Genomic DNA, 26,239 nt, shown 5'->3' on the forward strand with positions numbered 1-26,239 from the left:
ATATTCTATCTTTAGCTGGGAGTACCTTTAATTTGCTTTTATTTTTTAAAGATATATTTGCTGAATATAGGATTATTGATTAGCAGTTTGAATATGTTATCTCACTGGCTTCTGGCATCCATTGTTTCTGCTGAAAGGTCAAATTTTAATATTATTGGGATTACCTTGTAAATGAGCCATTTTTTTTTCTTGCTCCTGTCAAGATTTTGTCCTTGTCTTTGGCTTTCCGCATTTTTACTATCATGTTTCTGTTTGTAGATCTCTTTACTTATCCCACCTGGAATTTGTTGAGCTTCCTGGATGTGTAATTATTGTTTTTCAATACATTTAAGAAGTTTGTCAGCCATGATTTATTCAAAAATTGCTGCACTTAATAGTGTTCCACATTTCCCTGAAGCCCTGTTCATTTTTCTTTATTCTTTTTTTTTCCCTCTCTGCTTTTCAGGATGCATAATCACTACTGATCTTTCTTCAAATTTGCTAATTACTCTGAATACTTAAATTTGACATCTGGTTGCTCTCACAGTCATTTTCTGTGGCTTGCTTTGTTCCCCCAGGGTATGTGTCATACTTTCCTGTTTCCTTGCATGACTTAATAATTTTTGGAAATTGGACATTTTAGATAATATAGTGTAGCCACTCTGGGTACTGGTGCCTCCCCTCTGGTGCTTATTGTTATTTGCTAGGTTTTTGTGTTTTTTTTGGAGGGGGGGCGTTGTTTAGTAACTGGCTGAATTATTTTAGTAAAGTCTATTTCTCTTCTGCACTGGTAAGCTTCTGATATTGCTCCTCAGGGAGTATATCCTTGGGTTATGCCCATAGTCACCTTGGGTTAACAGGGGTTTAAGCAGGGTTCTCTTTAGCTGTCTCTTTCCCTGATCATATCAAGCTGTTCAACTCTACTAATTGCTGGGTAGTTGCTTTATTGCTTTCAATAATGCCCTGGGGCATAAATTGCTCACCAACAAACCGATGAAATTCAGACTTTTTTTAAAAATTAAAATTGGGGAATTGGGGGAGGGGAACAGTGTCGGGGAATTGGGGAGGGGGGCAGCCAAGTTGTTGTTCTTCAATCTGAGTTGCAGAGGGCGCCTATCAGCAGCTAGTAGCCTCTAAGCTCAAGGTGCTGTGTCACAATCTTAGTTGTGGGTGGGCATAGCCACCATCCCATGCGGGAGTCAAATTAGCGGCCTAGTTGTTAAGAGTGCACGCTCTATCCACTGAGCAATCCAGGCGGCAGCTCAGCTCAAGGTGCCGAGTTCAGTCTTAGTTGTGGATGGGCATAGCCAACATTCCATGCAGGAGTTGAACCAGCAGCCTTGTTGATAAGAGTGTGTGCTCTATCCACTGAGCCATCCAGGTGGCAGCTCAGCTCAAGGTGCCGAGTTCAGTCTTAGTTGCCGGCGGGCGTAGCCCACCATCGAACAGGCAATCTTGTTGTTAGGAGCATGTGCTCTCACCAGCTGAGTCATCCTGCCACCTGTTGGCAGCTCAGCTTGGGCGCAGCGTCACTGGCCCATGTGAGAATTGAACCAGCAGCCCTGTTGCTCAGGGCTTGCGCTCTTAAGCTAACTCTTAACAAACTGTGCCACTCAGCCGGCCGAAATTCAGACTCTTTTGAAAGGATAGTTCATAAAGTCAGTTATTGAGATTTGTTCTGACCCCAGTCTCCTCCCAGCTATGCCCTTCCCAGGCTCTCTCATGCAAACTAGTTAGTCTACAGTTTAGTTCATATGTCCAATGATTCGACCAATATCATCCCAATTGCCTTTCACTACAACCTTGTTTTTGAGAGCACCCTTAGGCTTGAACTTCTTCACACTCTGTGCCAAATGAAGTTAGTTCCTTTTGGAAGAGAACAGGAGCTCTCTGGTTTATGACCTCTGAGTCTCCACTCCAGGCAAAATTTCTGAGTTATGGCTATGGAGCTGGAAGTGGGAACAATGGCAAGCTTCTGAGTAATACTCCTCCCAATTTAGGAGCTGAGTACTCAGTGATCGTGATGGTGGGGACAGTACATTTAGCTCTTTTTTGTTTGACTCTCCCAGGATGAATCACTGCCTAATCAGCATGGAGAAAGGTGATTGGGATCCCAATATTCTCAGAAGCACCACACCTACGGTAGAACTTCCTTGGAGACTGGGCAGAAAAAGTGACTCTACCTCTCGCCTACACTTGCCTATTAACTTAGCTTCAGGAACAGATAGGTGGGGGCAGGCTGAGCAATATGGCATCCTGCCTCTTCTGGGATGATAGCCCTCCAACTGGGCGCTGGGAAATGAGGCCCTACGTTTTTGGCTGCACCACTCTGAAGTTTCCATCTTGCTGAGTTTCAAATGAAGGAAGAAGCGATCTCAGTTCAAATTCCAGACTCCCACTGTTCTTACCAAGTTTTAATAAATTTTCTTTATGTGTTTCTTTAGTTGCTGTGTGTCCTTCGACCATAACAAGATTTTAGCTGGTTGTTTTAAAATAATTTTCACTAGTTTTGCTGGTGAGCCAGTCCAGAGTTCCTCATGCTGTCATGTTGGAAGCAGTCTCACCATCATTTTTTTTCTAGAATCTGTATTCTCTGATAAGATTTGTTAGAACTTCTGATACATTTTATGTTTTAAGCTATCATCATTTCAATCTTTTTATTTCTTTCTACACCCTGGGCTTTTCCTTGAGTTCATAATCCAGCTAACCAATTTTATCTTCAATTTTAATGTTCTAAATAACTGTTTGTAATTTTATTGACAATATTTTTAATTTCCTTCAGTATTATTTTAAAAAAATCTGCCTAGTATTTTAAGATAGTCTCATTGTTTTTCTTATATTTTTTCTTCCTGTGGCTCTGTTCCTAATCATTTATCCAATATGCATTTCACAGTATATATGTGAACCATTTTTAAATTCTAAGGAACTTCGATTCCTTGTTTACTAAGCTTGTTGCTATGTTAAATTGTATGAAATGCTCTGTACATATTACTTCTTAATCTTAATTCAAACAGGAATGTTGTCACCTTACTTTTCATGTGTTTAAATGGAGGTAGCTGAATTGGAATGTAATTTTTTTTTTTGCAACTCATACTAATTTCATGGATAGAGGCATTAAAAGCTGATAGCTGTTAACATCCAAGAGATGAGACATTATGACCCTCCTAATGGAAGAACATACCACACATCCTCTGAAGTAGTCTTGAAAAAAAAAATCTGCTAGATTCGATTTATCAATTTAGAGGGAATACAGAGGATTATGTTAAACTGAACTATGGGGATCTGGATTATATGAAACTCTTGAGGACAATCAACTGGGTTTCTTCATCAAATAAACTTTAAGGAGGGAGGGAGGGAGGGAGAGAGAACATGAAAGATAAGGAGAGAGGAGGAGAAATGGAGTCAGCAAGAGGGAGAGTGAACATACAAAATACATATCAACCACTTCCAATGTGTTAACTTTTATTGGCTCCTGATTCAAATAAATGTGTAAAAAATGGCATTTATGAGACATTTGAACTTTTGCATATTCACTGCATATTTGAGGACATTTAGAAATTTTTTTTTGTTAATGTTTTTGTGGCTCTTAAAAATATTTGCCCTATAGAAATAACATTGAAATATTCATGGATGCAATTATGCACTATATTGAGAAATGCTTCAAAATAACATGGGAGGAGGGTAGTGGGTGGGGGTTTAGAAGAAACAGATTGGCTGAGATAATTCTTGAAGCTGGGAGATGGATAAGGGTTCATTACTGCTCTTCGTACTTTTGTATATATTTGGAATTGGCTTTCCTATTACTTGACTGCTTTGGCCTTGTAATCTTGATTCTTATGGGTGGGGGGATTTGTAAACTAAAGTGAGGTCAAAAAGAGCAGTTCACAAATGTGTCATCACATTCCCATGTGTAAACTTTTTAACCCTGAATCATCTATAAAACTGAGAGGATAGTTTGAAAACACTGACAATTTCCTTTTAATCTTCTGTAAATGAAATCATCAAATACTTTTTTTTATTCTGAAAAAATGTGCTCTCCAACAAAATACCTATGAAATCAAACCCATATCTTTTTCAGTTGCCTAGTATAAACAACTCTAGTGTACTGGGGCTAATCTGCAAAATATTTTTAGGTCTAAAATGTAGCCCTGCTATTATAGCCTCTTCACTATTTTTTTGGTTAACACTTTGCATATGAATTATTTTGGTTGTCTCGTCCTCAAAATCATGAAAAACCAATGCAAAACAAAAATAAGCAGCTCATAATACCAGTAAAAATTTCTAAGTAGATGAAAATGTACTAATCAGTAACTCGGCACTCTTCCAAGGGCCTGAGTCACTAAGCTAGAACTTTTCCATTATTCCCATAATCCAGGGAAGCTTCCAAAGGCTCAAAATGCTGTTCACTCAAGTTCATAGTTAAAAAAGAAAGAAAGAAAAAGTAGTTATGTATCATAGAAGTCAGAAGTGTTCCAGGAAGAAACAGTCAGCAAAGTTCTCAAGAATGAGGTATGATGAAAATGATATTGGTTTTGTATAAGGAGTGAATGATGGGTAACATAGAAAACTGGAGTATACTCCATTTGAGAAATCTGGATATGAGGTTGCTAGAAAAGACTACTGGATCAAGAAAAGTATACCTAAGTTGGGGAGAACTGTATTTCTGAAGACAGCAAAAAAATGCCCACATGTTTTTGTCTTGACATTTTCAGACATCTAAGAATGAAAGAGAGGTATATAATATGTATTACAGGGTAGTGAAAACAATCATGGGTTACAGAGCCAGAGAACCTTGGGTTCAGATCCACTAGGTCCTTTGTGGATCTTTAATGTGCAACCAGAGTTGAAACCACTACATTAGAGAATCCAAGGGTCATGATCACATGTAACCCAAACAGCTCAGTATTAATGCTGGAGGGTAACTGCTTTATTTTATTGTTTACAATTAGCAGCTTATTAACTTGAAGGCAATCCATAGACACAAACACATTGACTTTACAGACTCTTTAAACAAGAGATCCGTCAGTAAAGAACACAATGAAAAGAACAGGTCACAGTAAAAAGAAAATTAATAATTCTGAGGAAAAAAGATCTTCCTGTGATACATTCCTATAAAACTAACAATAAAAAAAGCAAGCTTCCATTATATTAAAAAAACAAAAAACATCAACTTGTAAAATAATTCATCAACTCATAAAAAGGAGTAGAAATAAGTGAAATATTAATTTTAAAAGTATCTGGCACAGTATGTATGTATATTGTCTGATAGTTCCACTCTTAGTTTTAAACACCCAGCTTTTTTCAAGAAGTTGTTGCAAACCCAAGTACTGTTCTGACTGTAAAAGTCATTAATGATCCTTTTTTTTAACAAAGATGGAATTAAAACAGAACTCTTAGTACTACCATCTTAAATTTTGCTTCATTACCAGAAACAGTTTTCAAAAACCAGATCCTTTTAAGTCATTTTTATTTTTAAAACAACTTCACTATTTGATTATATTCATTGTAGAAAAAAATGTAAAGACAGAAAAATATAAAGAAAATTAAAATTATCCAGTATGCCCCCCCATGTACAATAACAAAACGTTATATATTTCTTTCTAGTCTTTTTGTACATTTACATAGACTTAAAATTAGTACTGTAAAATGCTTACATATCCTTTCTTCACTTCATATTATAGAGCAACCAATTCTTTAAGACATTAAATATTAGTAAAAGCATCATCTTCAGTTGGCTGCTTCACAATCTAACTAGAGCGAAACCATAATTTATTTCAAATTTTTGGATACTCAAGATTGTTTTGAATATTTGTTACTATAACTAATACTGTATTAAACATCTGTCTTTGTACATAATTCTTTGTATTTCTCCTAACTTTTGAAAGATAAATTCCTAGGAGTAGAGTAACCTGCACAAAAGGTATATGTATTTTTAAGCCTTTTGATACATTTGTCCTCCAGAAAGATTGTACCAATTTACAGTGACAGCAATAAACGGCCTAAGAGTTCCACTTTGTCTTCATATTCCTTGGCAATATAGGAAGCTGGATGCTACCTCCCACCCTTTATTGTTAGGAATTTAATGAGGGAAGGGTGAGTGGTATCTTCTTGTCTTTTTCCTAAAGTGTAGGAATCTTCCACATTTACTTATTTGCCTTCCCTGTTTTTTGAAGCAGTCCATGTCTTTCAGAAGGCATCTTTCACCTTGGCAATGTCTTATCTGCCCACATGTTCTTCCTTAGCAGGCAAGGGCATGAAAAGTTTTTCCAAATTTCTTCAAATTAAGTGGGAATTTCCTAAATGACTAGAATTAGAAAGTCTTCTTGTCTTCGGGGCAGCCATGCAATTTTAATGTCTTGGTAATAAAACAGAAAACTGGGCCATATTCTGAAAAAAAAAAAGTAGGCACAGATCACAAATAACCAAATCCTCACTGTAGGCAGTGACTTTCCTGCCTGATAATCACTTGCAATGCTGTTAAAAGCCATTTTTGGTCTTATAGAGTGAGGAACCATGGGACATCCACTTTTAATAAACTCACTAGAAAATTTTCAAGTTCACCAATGTAAAAATCACTGACTAGATATGGGGCTTTCTGCATAACTTAACTCTTACTTTCCTCTCCTATAAAGTGAGGTTCATAATTAGTATCTCAGGGGACTGCTCTGATTCTCTCTTATCTCCATCCCCTTTTAGATCCACCAGGACACCTATTATACACCAACCCACAGCCCAGATTTTTGTTTATACAACCTCCATTTTACACTTTATCCCACTAAAAAAAATAAAATAAAAAATCATAAAAGTTTTGATATGTTAGTAGCTGCAAACAGAATAGGATCTTCTTCATGACAACAAGTCTTATATATCTTTGCAAACCACAGCTTGACATATAGTGGATACTCACTGTTCCTGAAATGAATTTTTGAGTGAATGAATGATATACATTTCAGTGCTGAGACGACTGAAAAATACTACCCCAGAATAAGAATTGTTGTAAGGTGTTCCTTAACGCTATGAAGGAAGGCATGATTCTCAATTTTGTCTAGAGCAGCAGTTCTTCATTTTCTGTCTTTAGGTCTTCTATGTCTTTGAGAATCTGATAAAAGCTACACACACTAACCCTTTTTTAAAATGTATACATAGAGAACTACACAATTTTACATACACTTTCAGAAGCTTCAAAGGAGAGGAGAACACTGATTTCTAACATACAGCATTTTTACTTAAAAATGAAACAAATAATAAATTCACTGTTTAACAAATTATCTTTAAGAGACTATGATCAAAATGGGGTCAGCTAGGAAACCTAAAAACACAAGAACAAAGAAACCCCCAACCTATCACATCTTGCAGGTAACAGTAACCTTAGCAGAAGCAAAAGTATGAGTCACATTTCCCACAAATCAAGTGTGCTAATTTAAAGACGCTAAAGGGGTATGCCACTCTATTGCATTATACTCATTACAGTCAGCTGAAGGTAACCATTTCTAAAGTGACATTCCCCCATTCTTCCCATTTATTTTCTGTTCTCTTCTTCATAATGATAATAAGGACTTCCTGTATTTCAATTATGATGAAATGCTTCTTGAGAAAAGGGGGCTATCATTTATTCATTAAACAACACCTATCTCCTAGGTATACAGGTTGAAACCAACAGATGTGTTTCTTGCTCCTTATGGGCTGAAAAGTCTAGCAGGGAATGTAGATTATAAATTCCCATACTCCTGACCCTGCCAGTCCTAAGGGCTGAGAGGCATCTTAGTTGCAGTAGCATGTGGAGGCCTGCTTGTACCAGCCTGCAAGAACCAACTATGTGTATCATATCCCAGCTTATGAGCAGCTTTGTGTAGGCAGCTTGAAATCAGTCATGATGGAGCATTTATACCATGCAAGTTGGAAAACACTGTACATCCTGGCTCTTCCATGGCCAGAGGTTGTCAATCATTTACTATCATGTTGTGTCCTCATCAGACTAAACATGTGGCTCTCATTCCAGGGCTCCTCAATGATAATTTGGGTCGAGAGGGCTTATATTAACCTTTCACACCCTCTCTCAACTACTGCCGTAAGAACCAAGAGTATAGGCATGTTCTAGGAAACCTTAGGATATACTGACCACCTTCTTCGGATATTAGGTGAATGTAATATCTGATCAATTTGAGGCAATTCCATCTCTAACATGGTTAATCAAGAGAGTCGCGAAGTGTCCAAATAAAAATCATGCATCTCTGAGCTTGGTATATTCCGGGAATTAATACTAGAGTTGAAAAGCTACCAATGTGCAACCCATCCGATGTTTGTCAATAATTACTGTCTTAGTTTGATGCAGCATTAACCGTAAGAAGATATTCCCCAGCACCATTTTGGTACTGCCTTGTCAGTTTTAGCTTTAAAGGCTGCCAACACTGGGCATGGATCTGCCAAAGAGAAAACAACTTTGTCAGCAAAGTAGGCCACGAGCAGAACAAGCACAATCCATCTTCTGAAGTTACACTTAGAGATACGTTGCAGAACAGAACAATGTCAAGAACCTGGTAGCTTAGATAAGAAAACTCTCCCCACCTCAACTTCCACTGGTCTTGCATTATCAGCCAGATAGGACTACTCAATTTCACACATGGTTACTATGGTAGTACACGGCATGAAAACTCATAGAAAACATCTAGGCTAGTACAAAATACATAAGGAGATGGACCAAAGGTGAAATGCAAGGAAGAGGAAAGAAGGTAGCTGAGGCTCTATGGAAGTGTCTGCTTGCATGTTGGGAGCCATGCAGGCTGACTTTACTGATTGCATATCTTGTTTTACTTCTTGTTTTACTTGCACCTGGAGGGTGTTTTGCTTAATCTCGAGGTATGTGGAGAGAATGGCCAGTGCCTTGGGAGACACAATAAAGATAGATGGCTATCTGGGATTATGGAAGAAATTGTCCCCACTGACCTTTAACTTTCTAAGTGGATTATCAATTAATTACTCTGGAATGAGGTAATACGTATTTGTCCTTTCTTTTTTGTACTCACCCTGAATGTATATAATGGTGGTGGAAAATAAACTCGGGGCTTCAGAAAACCTGAAGACCGGCCGCATCAGCAGTCGTGAGTGTGTCTCTTTCTTTAATTCCCGCTCCCCCCTTTAGGTACTGATCGACTTGTGGCGGCTGGCCCGCCATACTTGCAGACGGCTAAGGATGCTTACCTTTAGGTTATGCAGCGTTTCTGACCATTCCATGGACCCTACCTGAGGTATGGTAGTGAGAAGTAAGCTCTTGGCTTTATTGGCATTTTCTTTCAGGGTTTTTAAAACCCGGTCCACGGAAACCTAGAGAAACAACAGCACAGGATGTTACCAGCAATTAAACATTCCACTGCTTTTGTGGAACATTTTCCTGAGTTCCTAACTTATCTGTGAAGTCAGTTTGCTCCAGCTTCAATCCCCTGGGCCCAAGTTCTACATTTATCAAGATGGTCTTGGCCCCAGGGGTAGGTCTTGGAGAAACCCAATGACATCTCTGAATAGCACTACTGATTTTCAATATGGTATCTGAGAAACTATCTCAGACGTGTAGTGTGTTAGAGTACGGTCTAGAAAGCTGTGGCTATTCTCCCCATGTCTGTAGAATGGATTCCAGCCTTAAAACTACACTGGAAAACAAACCAGTCAGAAGATAAACACATTTCTCTTTAGAAAAGTCTTCCAGCTAATAAATAAAGAAAAAACAAATCAAAGTTTCACCATTTTTTCTTTTTAGAGCTCTCAATGAATTAATAGAGCTGCTAACATCACAAAACAAAACAAAACAAAAAAACCCAAACCAAATAAACAACCCACTTTCCTGATGAAAAAACAAAACAGTATTTATGATACCTGAATCTGATCAAATCTCTAGATCTAGCTGCCAATTTACAGAGAAAACACAAAAGGACAGAGAACTACAATACCCTGAGGAGATGATTTCTGCAATGCTGACTGTGGAAAACTGGACAGGTCAAATGACTTGGTTTCTTTTTAGAAAACTTGGAAGAAAAAAATCATTTGAAATATTTGAGATAATCAGAAACTGGAATTTCGCCTGGGTATAGTAAGGAATTATTGTTGGAATGTGACGACAATGGGGTTATGTTAGAAATCACCTGGGCCAGCCGAGTGGCGTGTTGGTTGAATTGGCTTGGGAGCGTGAGCTCTGAACAGCAGAAGCCCGGTTTGGATCCCACACGAGGGCCAGTGATGCTGCGCCCTCTACAGCTAAGATGGTGAACAACAGCTCGACCTGGAGCTGGGCTGCCATGAGTCGACGGCGTAGGCTGCAGTGGGTTGCCTTAAGCTACCGTGAGTGGCCAGCAGCCAGTGTGAGCTGCTGTCCAGTGGTTGGCGACCCATCTGCCTCACCCGGGAAGAGCACAATGATAATACCAACATGGGCCAGTGAAGCGACATCCTCCACAACTAGACTGGAGAACAAAAGGACAACAACTTGTCTGTTCCCCTTCCCCGATTCCCCAGCGATGTTCCCCTCCCCCAATTCCCCAATTTAAAAAAAAATAAAAGAAATCACCTAATGTTTATGGATAAAGTTATAGATCAGAGTATAGATGAAATATAATTGGCTATACATTGATATGATAATGGTTGAAGCTGGATGTTGGATTCATGAAGTTTGTATTATTGTTTACTTTTGTATATGACTAAAATTGCTGTATAAGGAAAAGGTGGAAAAAGTTGTGAATATAAAAAGGATGATCAGAGGTAGAGTACTTGTCGTGCTTCACTATACTTAGAAGAAATCCAAGATTCAGGGACACAATGATTACATCTTTCATTCAATTTCCTGGACTATAAAGCCCAGACCCCTACCACAAACCCCAAGATGTGTTTAGACAAAATTCTAAGTACCGTGGCAGAGGGAGTCCCATCGCTGTGAGAACACAAAGCAGTGACCAGCTGGGTGCATGCCAGGTACATGTGCAGGCACATTTTAAGCAGAGTCTTTGAATGTAGGGTCAAAGCATCTAACAGATTTACCTTATATTTACTCTTTTCCTTCCACTCTTCCCGTGACTGATATTTCTATATAGACTCTGACCTCTCTCTCTTCTTTGTTCCTGCTATTGGGCTCAACACAAATGCCTTTCTACTAACCTCTCACCATCAATTCTAACCATCTGTTCAAGGTCCAGCTCAAATCTCAAAAGTTTTCATCTTCACAATTTTTTTTTTTGGGGGTCTTTCCACCCAACTGTCATTGCTACCATCTAATGACCACCCTCCTAGGAGCCAGCACTACATGTGTAATCGGGCTTCATTTCCCCAGTAATCCAGCAATGTCAAAGTGTAACTGAACAACCCACACCTCTCACTCAGCCCCAAGCCCTGGCTCCATCCTACAGAAGAGGAACTTGTTAAACAACATGCCCAGTGGTGCAAGTAAATGGAGGAATAGTAATCTGAAGATGCATTTGGCAACTCTAAAACCTTTTTATCATGCCAGGCTGAACATCTGGTTTGAAGCATGATGATACACATGGCTGGCTGAGATGATTAATAATGAAGGCAGGGGAGGGAGGCGTGGGTAGGGGCATAGATATAACACAAAGCTGGGCATGACTGATAAGGATACAAAGCTAGGTAATGGGTAAATGGGGTTCATTATACTAGACTGTACTTCTGCAGCTGTTCGAAGTTTTCCACAATGAAAATATTTGCTTTGGAAGCCTGACCTCAGTACTCCAGCATCCTCAAACACCAGCCATTCTCTGCCACCTTTGTTATACCTTCCTTGTGGCATCTAATGTTATTTGTCTTCATGCCTTACCACTTACACAGAACTCAGTTTCTTTACTTTTAACTGAAGTAGCTCCAACTGACTGCTTTCCAAACCTCATGTGACCTACTAAGGGGAAGCCCCGTTAGCTCTGCAGAAGAGAGAAATGTTACGAGGCTGAGCAGAAAGCCACAGGCAAGAAGCAATCCATTCTCACAAAGTGGCAGAGGCTGAGCTAGCTGTCCCTTAGGTGACCAAAGCTGCCAAGTCAGGGATTGTGTTGTATCAGGATTTATAAATCTCTTACATATGAAGCATCCTCATAGTTTATTACACTGAGGATAAGATAAGGCATTCATGCAAAACAAAGAACCTGTGTTCATCTACGACTCAAACTCACACACATGGATAGACACTCAGCAATAACATCCTACCCCTGCACCTTTTCCTTATTTCAAAATTCCTCCACTGTAGTTTTGTCCCTTTCTTTATTCTAGACAAATGATCTGGTTTCCTCAAGGAAAATGTTAAGGAATGAAGGAGGGGGGGAGTGAAATATGAGCTTAAAAAAGACTTAAGGGACACATTATTCAAACGCAATGTGTAGATTATAAGGGACTCAGATTTGAATAGTTGAAAATGATGAGACGAAAGGGAAAATGTGAACTGTCTCAATATTTCGATTATATAAAAAAATCAATATTTTTTGGTACAGTGGTCTTGTGTTTTTTATTATTTTATTTAAAAGAAAAAGAGGCCTTTCAGTAAAAATATTTACTTTAAAATAATGAAGGCCAGGGAGAGAGAAATGGGTAGGGGCTTATATATGACACAAAGTTGGCCACAGCTGATAACTGTGGAAAGCTGGATGATGGGTAACTGGGGTTCATTACACTGGCCCCTACTTATGCAGACGTTCAAAGTTTACCACAATGAAAATGTATGTTTTGGAAGCCTGACCTCGGTAGTCCAGCACCCTCAAATACTAGTTGGACTTTGCTGCCTACAACTCCTCCCTGACCTCCCATCTGAAACACTTACACGGTCTCCAAAGCTCTGCCTCCTTCTCGCTCCCTCTTCTCAAGCACCTATCTTTCCCACTACACTTAAGGAAGGCTTCCCAGACTACAAATATTTGGTTGGGTCAACTGGAAATGTACTCCTCACCACACTCTTTCTTTATAGTCCTGAGCTATGTCACGTTGGTTTGCTTAATCTCTACCACATCCCCTAAAGAACCCAGAATGTTGGCTCCTTACAAACGTGTCTGTTTGCTGTCATGCTCCTACACCAAGCAAGGTCTCCAGTCACAATGGGTTAAACAGACAGATGTGAATATAGAGTTTACTTACCAGGAAGAGGTAAGAAATAGTAAGTTCTTCCCTTTAAAAAAACATAAACAGTAGCACAGCACAAGGAAATTATATCCAAAAGACACCTTTATCCTTAAAATAAGGCTCAAGTCTTATTACCAACACATCTATATGCCTATAACGTACTGTTCGCTGTTGATCCTTGGATAAAAGTGTCTTTTTCTTTCCTGTGAAGATCTTGGTTCTTACTTTCCAAAGGGAACTATAGAAAATATCTGGTAATACCTAATGACAATGGATTAAAAGCTGACTTTAAAACCTGGTAGACAGGCACTTTCTGGAACTAATGCAATAGAAGCAAATAGTTAAGATCCTCTCTTAATGGTGCTCATGGCATCTGGAAACTCAGGCCATCCATGCTCAGGAGAGAATTCCACCTACCGCTTCCTCGTGCTCCTTCCAGCAATCGTAATCTGTTGCCATGGCGATACTTGCATAGCAAAGTCCAGCCTCCTTAGCAAGAACCACCTCTGGAATTGTGGTCATGTTGATCACGTCTGCCCCCCAGGTGCGGAACATGAAGCTTTCTGCCCGTGAACTAAAGCGAGGCCCTTCGATTGTGAGCATTGTCCCTTTTGAGTGGCACCGGAGTCCTAGCTTCTTCGCAGTCTCTATGAGGACCTAGCAAAAAAAGAACCACAAACTCAAAACATAAAAACGTAAGTACAGCTTAATATTTTATTTTTTTTCCTGATGTTTAACAAGCTGATTACTTAAAGATTTTTACTACAGAAGCCTAGTAGCTGCAGATTCTCAGAGAATCCGGGAGATCCCAGTTTTCCAGACCCTCTTATATATCCTGTTTCCCCACCACCTGCACATATAGCTCATAGTTACAAGAGCAAACAGTAAGCTTTGCCTAAGCACCAAAATTTGTGTACATGCTTTAATCTCATTTACTTCTTAACAGCTTTAAGAGACTAAGGTGAGCTAGAAACAAGGACTTGAGCTCTTAACTTCCAAGGCTCAGTTGAGGTGCTGCTCCTCATTCACATCGCAGAGGGATGTGCTAGGAACTGTTTCCAAGCTCCTGAGAAATTCATTCTCGTTGCTCTTTTATACAAAATCTGAAGACTTTTGCTAAAAGCCTTCTTTTGATTAGAAAGTGATTTTTTCATAATCTCTTCTGCCTGATGCCTCTCCAAGGACAAACGGTAAAAACAGGATGGGGCCATGCTGATTTTTTCTGTCCAGGGATAAACTGACCTCGGCATCCCTTTAGTGGCAAGCCATGCATGGGTTTTAGAAACCCTATTTAAAAGTCTGATCACTTTATCCAGTGTCTAATTAATAACGCACATTCTAATCTTCAGGTTATTCATTAATTTTGTTTTTTTCTTAGACTGTGCTTCAACATTTTTTAAATTAAAAAATTAGTCTTTTAAACTTAACTGTTAATTTACTTAAGAACTGCTGAAAATTCACTTACCTTTTGTCTTAGTTTTCTCATCTGTAAAATGGGAATAATTGTATTGCAGAATATTGTGAGGCTTAAACGAACTAAGGATATACAGCACATAACTGTGTCAGGCACATCGTAAACACTATATAAATGCTAAACTGGTCCTCTACCCATTATTAATACAGCCGGTTCTCGAATAACATTTCATTATAACACTGATGAGAAAACAATCAATCGACTCCTGGTCAGGGCCATTATCTGTGCGGAGTTTGCACGTTCTCCCCATGTCTGCACGTGTGTTCTCCAAGTACTCAGCTTTCCTCCCACATCTCAAAGATGTGACATTAGGTTGTATCTAAAGTGTCATATTTAAATTGTCGCAGTCTGAGTGACTGTGGGTGTGTGTGAATGCTCCCTATGACAGAAAGGCGTCCTGTCCAGGGTGGGTTCCCGCTTAGAGTCCTGAGCTGACTGGGTAAGCTCTGGCCACCTGCAACTCTGAACTGGAATAAGCAGGCTAGAAAATAATCATCTTACTTGTTTTTATGCACCTTTCTTAAATGCATGTATAAGCTCACTTTTATTTAAATATTCAATAGAAGGGCTTTGGGTCTTTGCTTTTAGAAGTTTGGTGATGTTTTTGTGACCAGAAATATGCCATAGGAACTTTCTTCTTGTTTGCATCGATTAGCCTATGATAAAATTTGTTTTGTTATAGGTTGCTGCACATCAAGTCAAAATTTCCAAGAATCTATCAATGAGGTTAAGTGGGGATTTACTGTACTGGCAGCTCCCTTGTAAGCAACTAGCTGTCTTTCTCTTGCTGCTTCTAGGATACTCTCTTTGTCTTTAACCTTTGCTATTTTAATTATGATGTGTCGTGGTGTGGGCCTGTTTGAGTTCACCTTGTTTGGGGCTCTCTGCACTTCCTGAGCTTCTGTATCTATTTCTTTGCCAGGTTAGGGAAGTTTTGTGTCATTATTTCTTCCAACAGGTTCTCGATCCCTTATTCTTTCTCTTCTCCTTCTGGTACCCCTATGATGTGAATGTCGTTGCGCTTGATGTTGTCCCACAGGTCCCTTAAACTATCTTTGTATTTTTTTATATTCTTTTTTCTTTTTGTTGTTCTGATTGGGTGTTTTCTACTACCTTGTCTTCTACATCACTAATTCGATCCTCTGCTTCATCTAATCTGTTGATTCCTTCTGGTGTACTCTTCATTTCAGTTATTGTATTTTTTATTTCTGATCGGTTCTTTTTTATGGTTTCTATATCCTGCTTTATGCTTGTCATCTCTTTGTTGAAATTCTCTAAGTTCCTTAAGCATTCTTATAACAAGTGTTTTAAACTCTGTCTCTGATAGGTTGGTTGCTTCCATTTCGTTTAGTTCTATTTCTGGAGGTTTCTCCTGTTCTTTTATTTGGGACATGTTTCTTTGTTTCCTCATTCTGGATGCCTCTCTGTTTTTGTTTCTATGTACTAGGTAGAACTATGTCTCTCAGTCTTTGCTGGGTTGTCTTACGTAGTATGTGTCCTGTGTGGTCTAATGGCGAATCTCCCTGGTCTCTTGTGCGTGTCTTTCCAGGACTGTCCCTTGAGAGTGTTTTTCTGTTGTAGCTGAGACTTGATTGCTTTTGGCACATCAGTGGGTGGGATTGACGCTCAGGCTGACTGCCTGTGAGGTTTGGATACACAAACAGTGCATGAGTTGCAGTGTGGGGGCTGACCCCTCAGAGAGGGAGTGGCCCCCATGAGCTCTTGCACCTGCTGAGACCCCCCTTTGGATGTGCTGCTTGTGGGGCTAACCAGGTAGTGCTCTGGTGTGGTCTGATGCTGGCCTCTGGGTGTGTTGTTTCTGGTGTCTCTTAGGAGGGTCTCCATACAGGCCAATTTCAGCCTTGCCTATGACCGGCCTACGGCTAGCTGCTAAAAGCCTCAAAGTTATATATGGTTGGCTGCTGCCTGTGCTGGACCTGGAGGCCTCACTGTGAACTAAGGCAGGATGCTACCAGTATTGGGCCTGGGGCAGCTTAGCAAAAGGCCCAGGGCTCCCTAGGTCTACTGACATCTTCTGGCTGCCCATGAGGATTAGCCACTGAAATAGCCTCCTTAGGCACAGGGGTGGGGCTGGCTGACCTGGAATTGCATACCCTCAGCGATGTAGTCCTACCTGGGAGGGGCGGGTTCCAGGGAGTTGCAAGGCATGGCTGATGGTTTCTACAAAGTTAATGCAGATTCAGGTGTTCTGCCAGTGCCCAGCCTGGGACCATTTTGCAAAGTGCCCCAAGAACACCACAGCCAGTCTTCCCTCGCCTCAGGCAGTGTCTGGCCTGTGACCACTTTGCCAAACGCCCTGAGAACACAGCTGCCAGCCACCACTCGCCTCAGGCTTGCAAATCCCCAAGAGCTACCCATGAGAGGCTGTAGCGCAGGTTTTGGGTCACTGCCCACCACCTGTTCCTGGGTTGCTGTGGGCTGTCTGCTGCTATAAAAGGCCTCCACAGCTTGTGGGGGTGGGTCTGGCTGCTCAGTAGCTGAGAGTGACCCAGGCGATGCAATACCAGCTGTGCAGGGTGGGAACCCAGGGTGTCATCAAGGTGTTGCACACGTGTGGATTTCACCAGACCAATGTGGTCTCGGATTTGATCCTTTGGAGGAGGGTTCAACACAGAAAAGATGGCGCCCAACTATAGGTTATACATTAGTCAGGCTCCACACAAGGTTAATGGCTCTTATCCCTCTAGCTGTTGCCCCACAGCCACAGAACTCAGTCTTTCCCTGTATGTCTCTGGCACCCCCCGAGTTGCCACTCCTCCACCAGAGACCAGGTTGAGTGTTCGCAAGCGAGTCTGCATGTGGGCTCTTTAAGAGAGCGTCTGGTTTCGCGCTGCCTTCTGTCTCACCGGGAGGGGCAGACAAAGACCTTACTTATTTTCACTGTCAGATGTAGGAATTCCTCTTCCCAGCACAAGACCCCTGAGCTGGGGGGCCTCATGTGGGGCTGGGAACCCTCCCTCTTCTGGGGGGACCTGTCACTGAGGTATCCCTCCTGGTGTTCAACCACTATCTGTGGGTTTGGGGTCAGCCCCTTCTACTAGTCTTGATGTGGTCTCTTCTCTATATCCTTAGTCATAGGGGTTCTGTTCAGCTAGTGTTCAGGCGATTCTTGAGGTTGATTGTTCTTTAATTTACTTGTAATTTTGGTGTGATCCTGGGATGCAGGAAGCATAGCTTTCCCATTATTCTTTTTTCTTTAAAGATTTTATTAGGGAATTGGGGGAGGGGAACAACACTGGGGAATCAGGGAAGGGGAACAAACAAGTTGTTGTCATTTTTTTCTTCAGTCTAGTTGTGGAGGACGTTGCTTCACTGGCCCAAGTTGGCACCATCATTGCGCTCTTCCCAGGCAAGGCAGATCAGTCGCCGGCCTCTGGATGGCCGCTCATGGCAGCTGCTGGCCGCTCACGCTGTCTGCTGGCTACACACGGTAGCTTATGACAGCCCACTGCAGCCTACGCCATTGCCGGCGACTCACAGCAGCCCAGCTCCAGGTCGAGCTGCCGTTCACCATCTTAGCTGCAGAGGGCAGTGTCACTGGCCCTCATATGTGGGATCCGAACCGGGGCCCTCTGGCATCCCAAGCCAGTTCTTAACCAACGCGCCACTCGGCCGGTTCCCCCCCTCCCCCCATTATTCTTATATTGCTCTTTCTGATGGAGTCAGATAGTTCTTGTAGAGTTCTTTCATTTCTGTTAACTCTCAAGTCTCTCTTCTTCCAGCTGTGTCATTTCCAGATTTCTATCTTCGATATCACTAATTCTTTCTTCCATCTGGTCAGTGCTATTTCCTAAGCTCAGTATGTCATTCTTCATTTCTTTTATTGAGTTCTTCAGCTCCAGAATTTCTATTTGGTTATTTAAAAAAAATTCAGTCTCTTTGGTATTCATTTTGTTCGAGTTCATTAAACTGCCTATCTCAGTTTTCTTGTATTTCGTTTTTTTCAGAACTGCAATCTTGAATTCTGTCATTTAAGTTGCATATGTTCATGTCTTTATTTTCTGGAGGTTTTTCATTTCCTTTCTGAGCTATCTTGTTACTTTGGGTATTCATGGTAATTGATGAATTACTTCTCTTCCTGGGCATTTATGGGAATGAATTCTGAAGCAGGCTGATATGAAGAGCCCCTTCTTTGGCTTTCCAGTAAGCAGCACTGGAACATTTTACTTTCTCTTGCCCTGTTCTAGCTTTCCGCACGGTGTGAGAGTTACTGGGGAGGTGGGTTTCTCTTCCGTGAGTAGGTCACCTCTGTCACACGGGAGGATGTGGTGGGGGATGGGATTCTGAGCCTCTGAAATCTGAGTGCTGCCCCTGCAGCCAGATGCAGAGCTGTGCACCTTAGCAGCCCTGGGTGCCTCCTCTGGGATCAGCCGTGAAAGGTGGAGGTGGGGTGGAAGAGGCCTCTGGTGTGTTTGTGTCTTTGTTCTCCAAGTAACGGCGACTGCCAGACCACAGCCGCCTTGCTCCTATATCTCCTCCAGTGTTACTGGGATTAGCCACAGTGTGCGTCTGCCACAGTCTCTTCGATTCTCAGGGCTGTAGATATTTGGCTCTTCAATCTGAACTGCTACAGTTTTTTCTGGGGCCAGACGCTAACACTGGAGGGTGTGGGGGAGGTGAGCTCTGGGAGGGTGGGGAGAGGCAGCCAGGCTCCGTGGCTGTTTTCAGCCTGGCAGTGAGGGCTGTTAGACCGCAGTTTTAGCACCTCTGTACTTGGGCCTTTGCCTGGAGGTGACTGCCCCAATCAGCCCTATTATATGCAGATCATTCAGGCAGAACTGCTGGGGCCACAGAGTACAGTTTCAATCCTCCCCTCTCCAGAGACCACAGTGAGCTCTGGGCTACCGTGGGCAGCCCTGTCTCTGTACTTCCCCCTTCACTCCCCTGGTTCACCCTGATTTACCCACCTTCAGAAGTTTCAGTGCATGGATCTCTCAGACGTGCTTGTGTGTTGCACAGGGAATCTTTCATTGAATTATAGTTGTTCAACTTGTTGTAACTTAAATGGGAGAGATCAAGAGGGGGACCCCTCACAGTGCCTTGTTTCTGACATCATTCACCACTTTCTTAACCCTCCGTCAGGCGCAACTGATCTCAGATTCATTGCACACAAATTTTCAAATATCTACCCGTTAACTTAAGTATCATGTCTCATCGCTTCCGTTTCCTCCCCCTCTACCGTAACCTATCGCCAGTTGTGTTTGTGACTTAGTACATACAGCAAAGACGTATTTCATAGCGGCATCTTTGTGTGCAATGAATCTGTAAGATCAGTTGCGCCCAACGGAGGGTTAAAATGCCTCCCCAGGACTCTTTTAAATTTTACTTGGGGATTCTTCGCCTGTCTAGACTAATAATAGCTGAACTAATTTGGTCTGAAAGAGGCCAAATTGCACAATTGGCAACTATCACCCCATCATCAAATTTACATGTGCTCTGTATACATCCCTAGCACTTACTTTGCCTACCTCTATCCCTAACACTGAAAGTCGCTACGTTTTGCCTGGGATAAGATCTGCGATTTCCTACCAACAGGCATATGCTCTCCCTATTCTATTTCTTCCCAAGCTGCCCCCATTTTGAAATGGACAAGAATTTTACACACATCTAGTTTCCTAGGGAGAGCAAATTTATTCTGTGGCTAGATCTGTGTTTCAGAGGAAAGACTAGCAATGTTTTGATATATTCTGCTGATAACTATATTTAGAAGCATACATCTAAACGCATACATAGAAACTTAACCCGCCATTTTTGTTTAAACAAAAAGGTACTTTCCCGAAGTCAGGGGGAATACACATGCAGTGGTACATCTGAAATAGCTTCCCGCAACTCCAGCTTTACATTCTAGATTTGATTTTGAGACCAGAGTGAGGGTAAGGTACCCTGGCTGTTAGCTGTAAGAACCAGTTTTACGTGATTATGCAGGGTGTAACATAAAAGCTAAAAATCTTCCGAATTCTATATACAGGTGTTATAATTAGCTGACTTACCTAAAAATTAACATGTTTAAGTATTTGTAGTCCGTAAGTTAATTCATAAATTAGATTTCACTAGGCAGTTCACCTCTAATGATGCCTCTAATCTTTCGGTTGCACCTGACTTTCAAGCCTGGGATTATATGAGGAGTACCATGTGTGAACCATGAGATGGAATTTTGAGTTGTGGTAACCATTTTTATTCTCTGAGAGCTAAGGTTATGGCTCCTCGCCTTGAACCACCATTGACCTTTGTGGGGCTGTCCCCTTAGTTCTGAGATTTTATGATAATCTTGGAGAGGAGGCTGGACAGTAATGACCAAACTCAGCTCAAAGGTTAATGATGCCAATCTGACAATTCATAGAGTATCAATAATAATAATTTAATTCACAAAAGCAGTTACCAGTGATTGGATGTTTCAATACTAACAGGCATTATTCAGAGTACTTTTAAGTATTAACTCTTTTAACCCTCACACAGTCCTATGAGGTACATGTAATCATTACCTTCATTTTACAAATGAGGAAACTGAAGCCCAGAGGTGTGAAGTATAATAACTTGTCCAATGACACACAGCTATTAAGCTGAAAAGCAGAGATTTGATTTGATCCCATGTAATCTGATTCCAGACTATATACTCTTGACTAATATGCTAGCCTATACTAAATTATTTAAAAGGTATCCTGACAGCAAAAATAAAAAATTATAAAAAAGGTAGGCTGCAACTATGAGTGATTCAGCTTTATAAATGATAGAGAGTAGTGGAGGCATTATTGGCAAAGGGGGAATTCTTTTTTTTTTTTTTTTTTGTAAATTGGGGAATTGGGGGAAGGGAACAGTGTTGGGGAATTGGGAAAGGGACCAGCCAAGTTGTTGTTCTTCAATCTTAGCTGTGGAGGGCGCCAGTCGCCATCTGGCCTCCTGTCAGCAGCTCGTGGCCTCTAAGCTCAACGTGCTGTGTTCAATCTTGGTTGCGGGTGGGCACAGCCACCATGCCATGCTGGAGTCGAACCAGCAGCCTTGTTAAGAGTGCATGCTCTATCCACTGAGCTATCTCGGTGGCAGCTCAGCTCAAGGTGCTGAGTTCAGTCTTAGTTGTGGGTGGGCATAGCCCACCATCGAACAGGCAGTCTTGTTAGGAGCACGTGCTCTCACCAGCTGAGCCATCCTGCCACCTGTTGGCAGCTCAGCTCAGGCGCAGCATTACTGGTCCATGTGGGAATCGAACTGGCGGCCCTGTTGCTCAGAGCTCGCGCTCTTAAGCTAACTCTTAACCAATTGAGCCACTCGGCCGGCCCAAAGGGGAACTCTTAATAAAACCTTCCATAAGAAGTAAACTTGAAAGAGAAGGAGGGGTCATATGCTTATTATTAGCTCACTAATCTAAGTCTAGATGCCACCCCAAGCTCTTATGACTTATTTTGATGCACCTTCCGGAAAGATTACAAACCTCTCTCGTTTTGGGACAGAAGGGCTCAGCCATTGGAATATGGCAAACTCCTCTGGCACAGGAATGACTCCCATCATAGAATGTCTGAGGCCTTGTGGTGGTCCTACAAAATAAAGTGAAAAGGTTGTTTTTTTTTTAAGCCATCTCTCCATTCTCTGAGTACTAGTGAAATCAACTGTTATCTAGGTTTCCATCCTGGTCATCACTCCAGAATCAATAGCTCAATAAGCTGAAGGTAACTGTTTAAAAAAGCAGCTTTGGATGGTATTTGGCTTCTCTGGCTCTGGGTTGGTAGCAACATATTTTGCAACAGGAATTAAAGTGTCTGTGGTCGGGTGGCTGTGACAGGATAACCACACTGGATTGCAGGTACAATTCAACTCTATTCAGGAGGGCACGAAAAACACTTAAGAAGTCAATATGAAATTTCCCAATCATTGTAGATACAGAAAACTGTATAGTGAACCCCATTTATATCCATCACCTAGATTTAACAATTTCCAAAATTTTGTCACATTTGCTTTATCTGTTAGCATTTCCATGGTTGCAAATCCCAGACTGCCAACCATTTCACCTCTACTTCAGATGGACCAAAATAAGTGGATTATTTTCCACTGAAATGTCATTATCACATCTGATAGAAGTAACAATAATTCCTCAGTGTCAGCCGATACACAGATCATATGGAAAGTTCCCTGATGTCCTCAAAAATGTCCTTTTTGAAAAAAAAGTTGCTTTGTTAGTTTCAGGTCTAAATAAGGTCCTCACCTTGCAATTGACTGACAGGTTTTTAAATTTACGGTAATTCCCTCCTCCACCCCCCAACCTTATTTTTCTATGCCTTTGACCCAAGAAGGCAGTGTTTTATCCTGCTCCACATTTAGAAATCTATCTGTCTGCTACTTTGTTTGGCTTGCTCCTCTACCTACATAATAGTTCTAAAGTTTCTTAGTTCCACTTTCTGGTAAAACATTTTTGACTCTATCACAAAAAGAGGCTAAAATTAACCCAGTGCCAAGTCACCCAGCAATTTCTCACCAGTTTTCAGAGTAAACCATTATATTGTTCTACACTTGAATTCATGAGTAACACACGAAAGAGTCCTCATCTTTCCTACCAAGGGGAGAGCAGGGGATGGACAGGGCAAGGGGAAGCCAACAGGGGAAGGTAGATCACTTAATGTCTATTTTGGGGTGCAGGAGGGTGGGGAACAGCATCAAGAAATAGTTTTCCCAGTCTAGTTTATACAGCTGGCATGTCTACCTACCGAAATTAACCTGTTACTTCCACTCTGTCACATACTACACAGTGACACTAGCTGGCACCAAAACCACCTAGCTCAGAGATGAGGCCCCAGTGCTGTGGAGGAATGAAAACCCTGTCCGTGCTCCTCTCAATCCACTGTCAAGTGTGTCTTCAAAGGAAAGACTAATTTAACCTTGAAGCAATTCCAGACGGGGTTGAAGAACAGGTCAAATGACTGTTCCAGCCCCAGAGGCTTTTCTTGTTTTGTAAAACTGACAAATAAGCCACACGTGTACTCTCAGCTCTGGCTTGGTTTCAGCCTTCAATAAGTCAAGTATTAGCAACATCACTATTTACCACCGTGATTAAGTATGAAAACAGGGCCACAAAAACCTTCAGCTGCTATATCCTAATAGACATCCACGTGATAACACCCCATCTTATCTATCTCTGTCCCTCTCTTTTGTCTCCATCCCTTCTTTGCCTAATCACTCCTGTGTTTTGAACTTTTCCCTTAAAACATAACATATATTATTTATGCTTTATGTTTTGCTACATATGACACTTATTAACTACAGTTTTAGTTCTCCTAAGTGGCACATTTCACATTTTTCTCTTTAGACAAAGCTAACTACAAGCTATATGGCTTACAGAAAATTGCCACAGCTTTTTGATTCTCCCTTCTCCAATCATAATATATAGTGTTCATCCACCCATTCATAAGCATTAAGTCAACCACAAAGTTCAGATGTCCCACAGCAGCTCAGAAATGAGGTCTGGCCTAGAGACAGAACTGGGAGCCAGTAGTGACGGGAAGCTGTGGCTGAAGATGGGGGTCTCAGAATACCCAACCTTGTAAGATGCAAGTGAAACGGACAGCCTCAGGAAAGAAATGAGTAGTTTAAAAATCAATGCTTCTAATGGTTTCAGGACTGACTATATTGTTAATCCTGGAAAGGAAAGTAAGGTGAAGATGAGAAATACCTCTTCACACAACCTGCCCACTTACATGTGGTGTTCTGCATAACTAACTTAAGTGTCAACAAATTCAATGAAATGTTTAACGATCTAAAGTTAAATCACTATAAACAGCAATACCCCTGTATAGCATAAAATGGTGCCGTATGGTCGATGACAATAGAAACTCAGATCAAGAGCAATGGTGTTTATAACCACAGGTGAGCAGAGAAAACTACCCAAAGGAAATGCTAATGAAAAATAGACGCACTTTTAAGAGCTCCTTAGCCTTCCTCTGAGGGTTTTTAATTAGAGGAGTGAGAGCTTTTACAACTCAGCAAGATGTCGGGAATAAACCTGCCAGGCATGTGCCAGTGGGGACAGTTCTCTAATTGAGCCTGTACTGCCTGTTCACTGCCAGCTTTCAGCCAAAACAGCTCTTTTATCACCATAATTGTAGTTCACCCTCATGCTGAGTTTTCTCAGTGATATGGAGGAAATATAGGAAATGTAGTTTTGTATCTGGATTTTGTGACTGAAGTTTTGGGTCGTCTTGAACAAATTACTTAACCTCCCTGAGTATAATGCGAGTATTAGCAACATCTGCATTTACAGCCTTGTTTAAATATGAAAACAGGGCCACAAAACCCTCCAATGATTACATCCCAATAGACTTTGAGGCAATAACATTTCTATTTTATATGTCGAATATGTGCATGTGGGGATAAATAGTAATTGTTGCAAAGAGCTACTATTACTATTGCCTTGTGAATGGCTCAGCACCTGGAACACAGTATTCACTCAAATCATATTAGAGGGCCGGCTGAGTGGCATGTTGGTTAAGAGCTGGCTTGGGACGCCAGAGGGCCCCAGTTCGGATCCCACATATGAGGGCCAGTGACACTGGCCTCTACAGCTAAGATGCTGAACAACAGCTCAACCTGGAGCTGGGCTGCCGTGAGTCGCCGGCGATGGCGTAGGCTGCAGCCCCTGCTGCAGTGAGTTGCCATGGGCTACCATATGTAGCCAGCAGCCAGCCTGAGCGGCCAGCAGCCAGTGTGAGCTGCCAAGAGCCGCCGTGAGCGGCCGTCCAGAGAGGCCAGCGACTGCTCTGCCTCGCCTGGGAAGAGAGCAATGATGGTGCCAACTTGGGCCAGTGAAGCAACGTCCTCCACAACTAGACTGAAGAACAAAAGGACAGCAACTTGTCTGTTCCTCTTCCCCCAATTCCCCAGCACTGTTCCCATCCCCCCAATTCCCCAATAAAAATCTTTAAAAAAAAATCATATTAGAGATGGACGCAGGTGCTGTAGAAGCAAGCATATGGAGAATAGGTCAATGCTTGAAGAAGCCTGCAGATAGTCTCTTTTTTATCATTCCTTTTTCTAAATTAAAAATATTGGGGGTGACAATAGTTAATAAAATTATACAGTTTTCAAGTGTACAATTCTATAATAATACATCATCTATGTATTGCATTGTGTGTTCACCACCCAAAGTCAAATCTCCTTCTGTCACCATATAGTTGATGCAGATAGTTTCTTGAAGAAACTAGGTCTAAAACAGTGCCTGAGTGGGCACCTTTCCCTGATAAAGGGACCCTTAATGGAATCTGGTCTTCCTTCCATTGAGAGAGAGATAGCAATTGAAATCTATTCCCGGGCCCATGAATAAAATTCACCTCAGATGATGTCAAGCTGGCTACACCTGATGGTAAACTGTGTCCCAGCTTTGGCTGAGAAGAATGGGAAAAATCATACACCTCTTGGAAGCAACCTAGACCAAGGACAAGAGAGTTTAGGACTGACGGCTGTCCTACTGACTTGTGAAAGTGGCATGTGGTGGCAGGCAGAATGGCTCTCTCTTCCCAAACATATTACATCCTAATGCCCAGAACCTGTGACTATGTTTCTTTACCTGGCAAAGGGAAACTAAGGCTGCTGATGGAATGAAGGGTGCTAACCAGCTGACAACAAAATGGAAAGATTATCTTGGATTAGATGGATGGGCTCAATGTCATTCTAAGAGTCCTTATATGT

The 26,239-nt window shown here is 41.5% G+C and overlaps 1 protein-coding gene across 2 annotated transcripts in view; it reads right to left on the reverse strand.

The window, feature by feature from the left end:
- Positions 1 to 4,852: 4,852 nt before the first annotated feature.
- MTAP (methylthioadenosine phosphorylase) overlaps positions 4,853 to 26,239 on the reverse strand; it is a 61,800-nt gene continuing 40,413 nt past the window's right edge. Inside the window, exons 5-8 of one of the 2 annotated variants that reach the window (XM_019629444.1) lie at positions 21,999 to 22,101; positions 13,495 to 13,734; positions 9,220 to 9,300; positions 4,853 to 6,366 (exon numbers count right to left, since the gene is read on the reverse strand). In XM_019629444.1, the coding sequence (XP_019484989.1) occupies positions 6,328 to 6,366; positions 9,220 to 9,300; positions 13,495 to 13,734; positions 21,999 to 22,101 (463 nt within the window). In that variant the 3' untranslated portion in view covers positions 4,853 to 6,327. Of the gene's footprint in view, positions 6,367 to 9,177; positions 9,301 to 13,494; positions 13,735 to 21,998; positions 22,102 to 26,239 lie in introns of both variants that reach the window. The other variant, XM_019629443.1, reaches the window with a different exon arrangement.

Source organism: Hipposideros armiger, unplaced genomic scaffold (genome assembly GCF_001890085.2).
Source record: "Hipposideros armiger isolate ML-2016 unplaced genomic scaffold, ASM189008v1 scaffold_855, whole genome shotgun sequence".
Classification (NCBI taxonomy): Eukaryota; Metazoa; Chordata; class Mammalia; order Chiroptera; family Hipposideridae; genus Hipposideros; species Hipposideros armiger.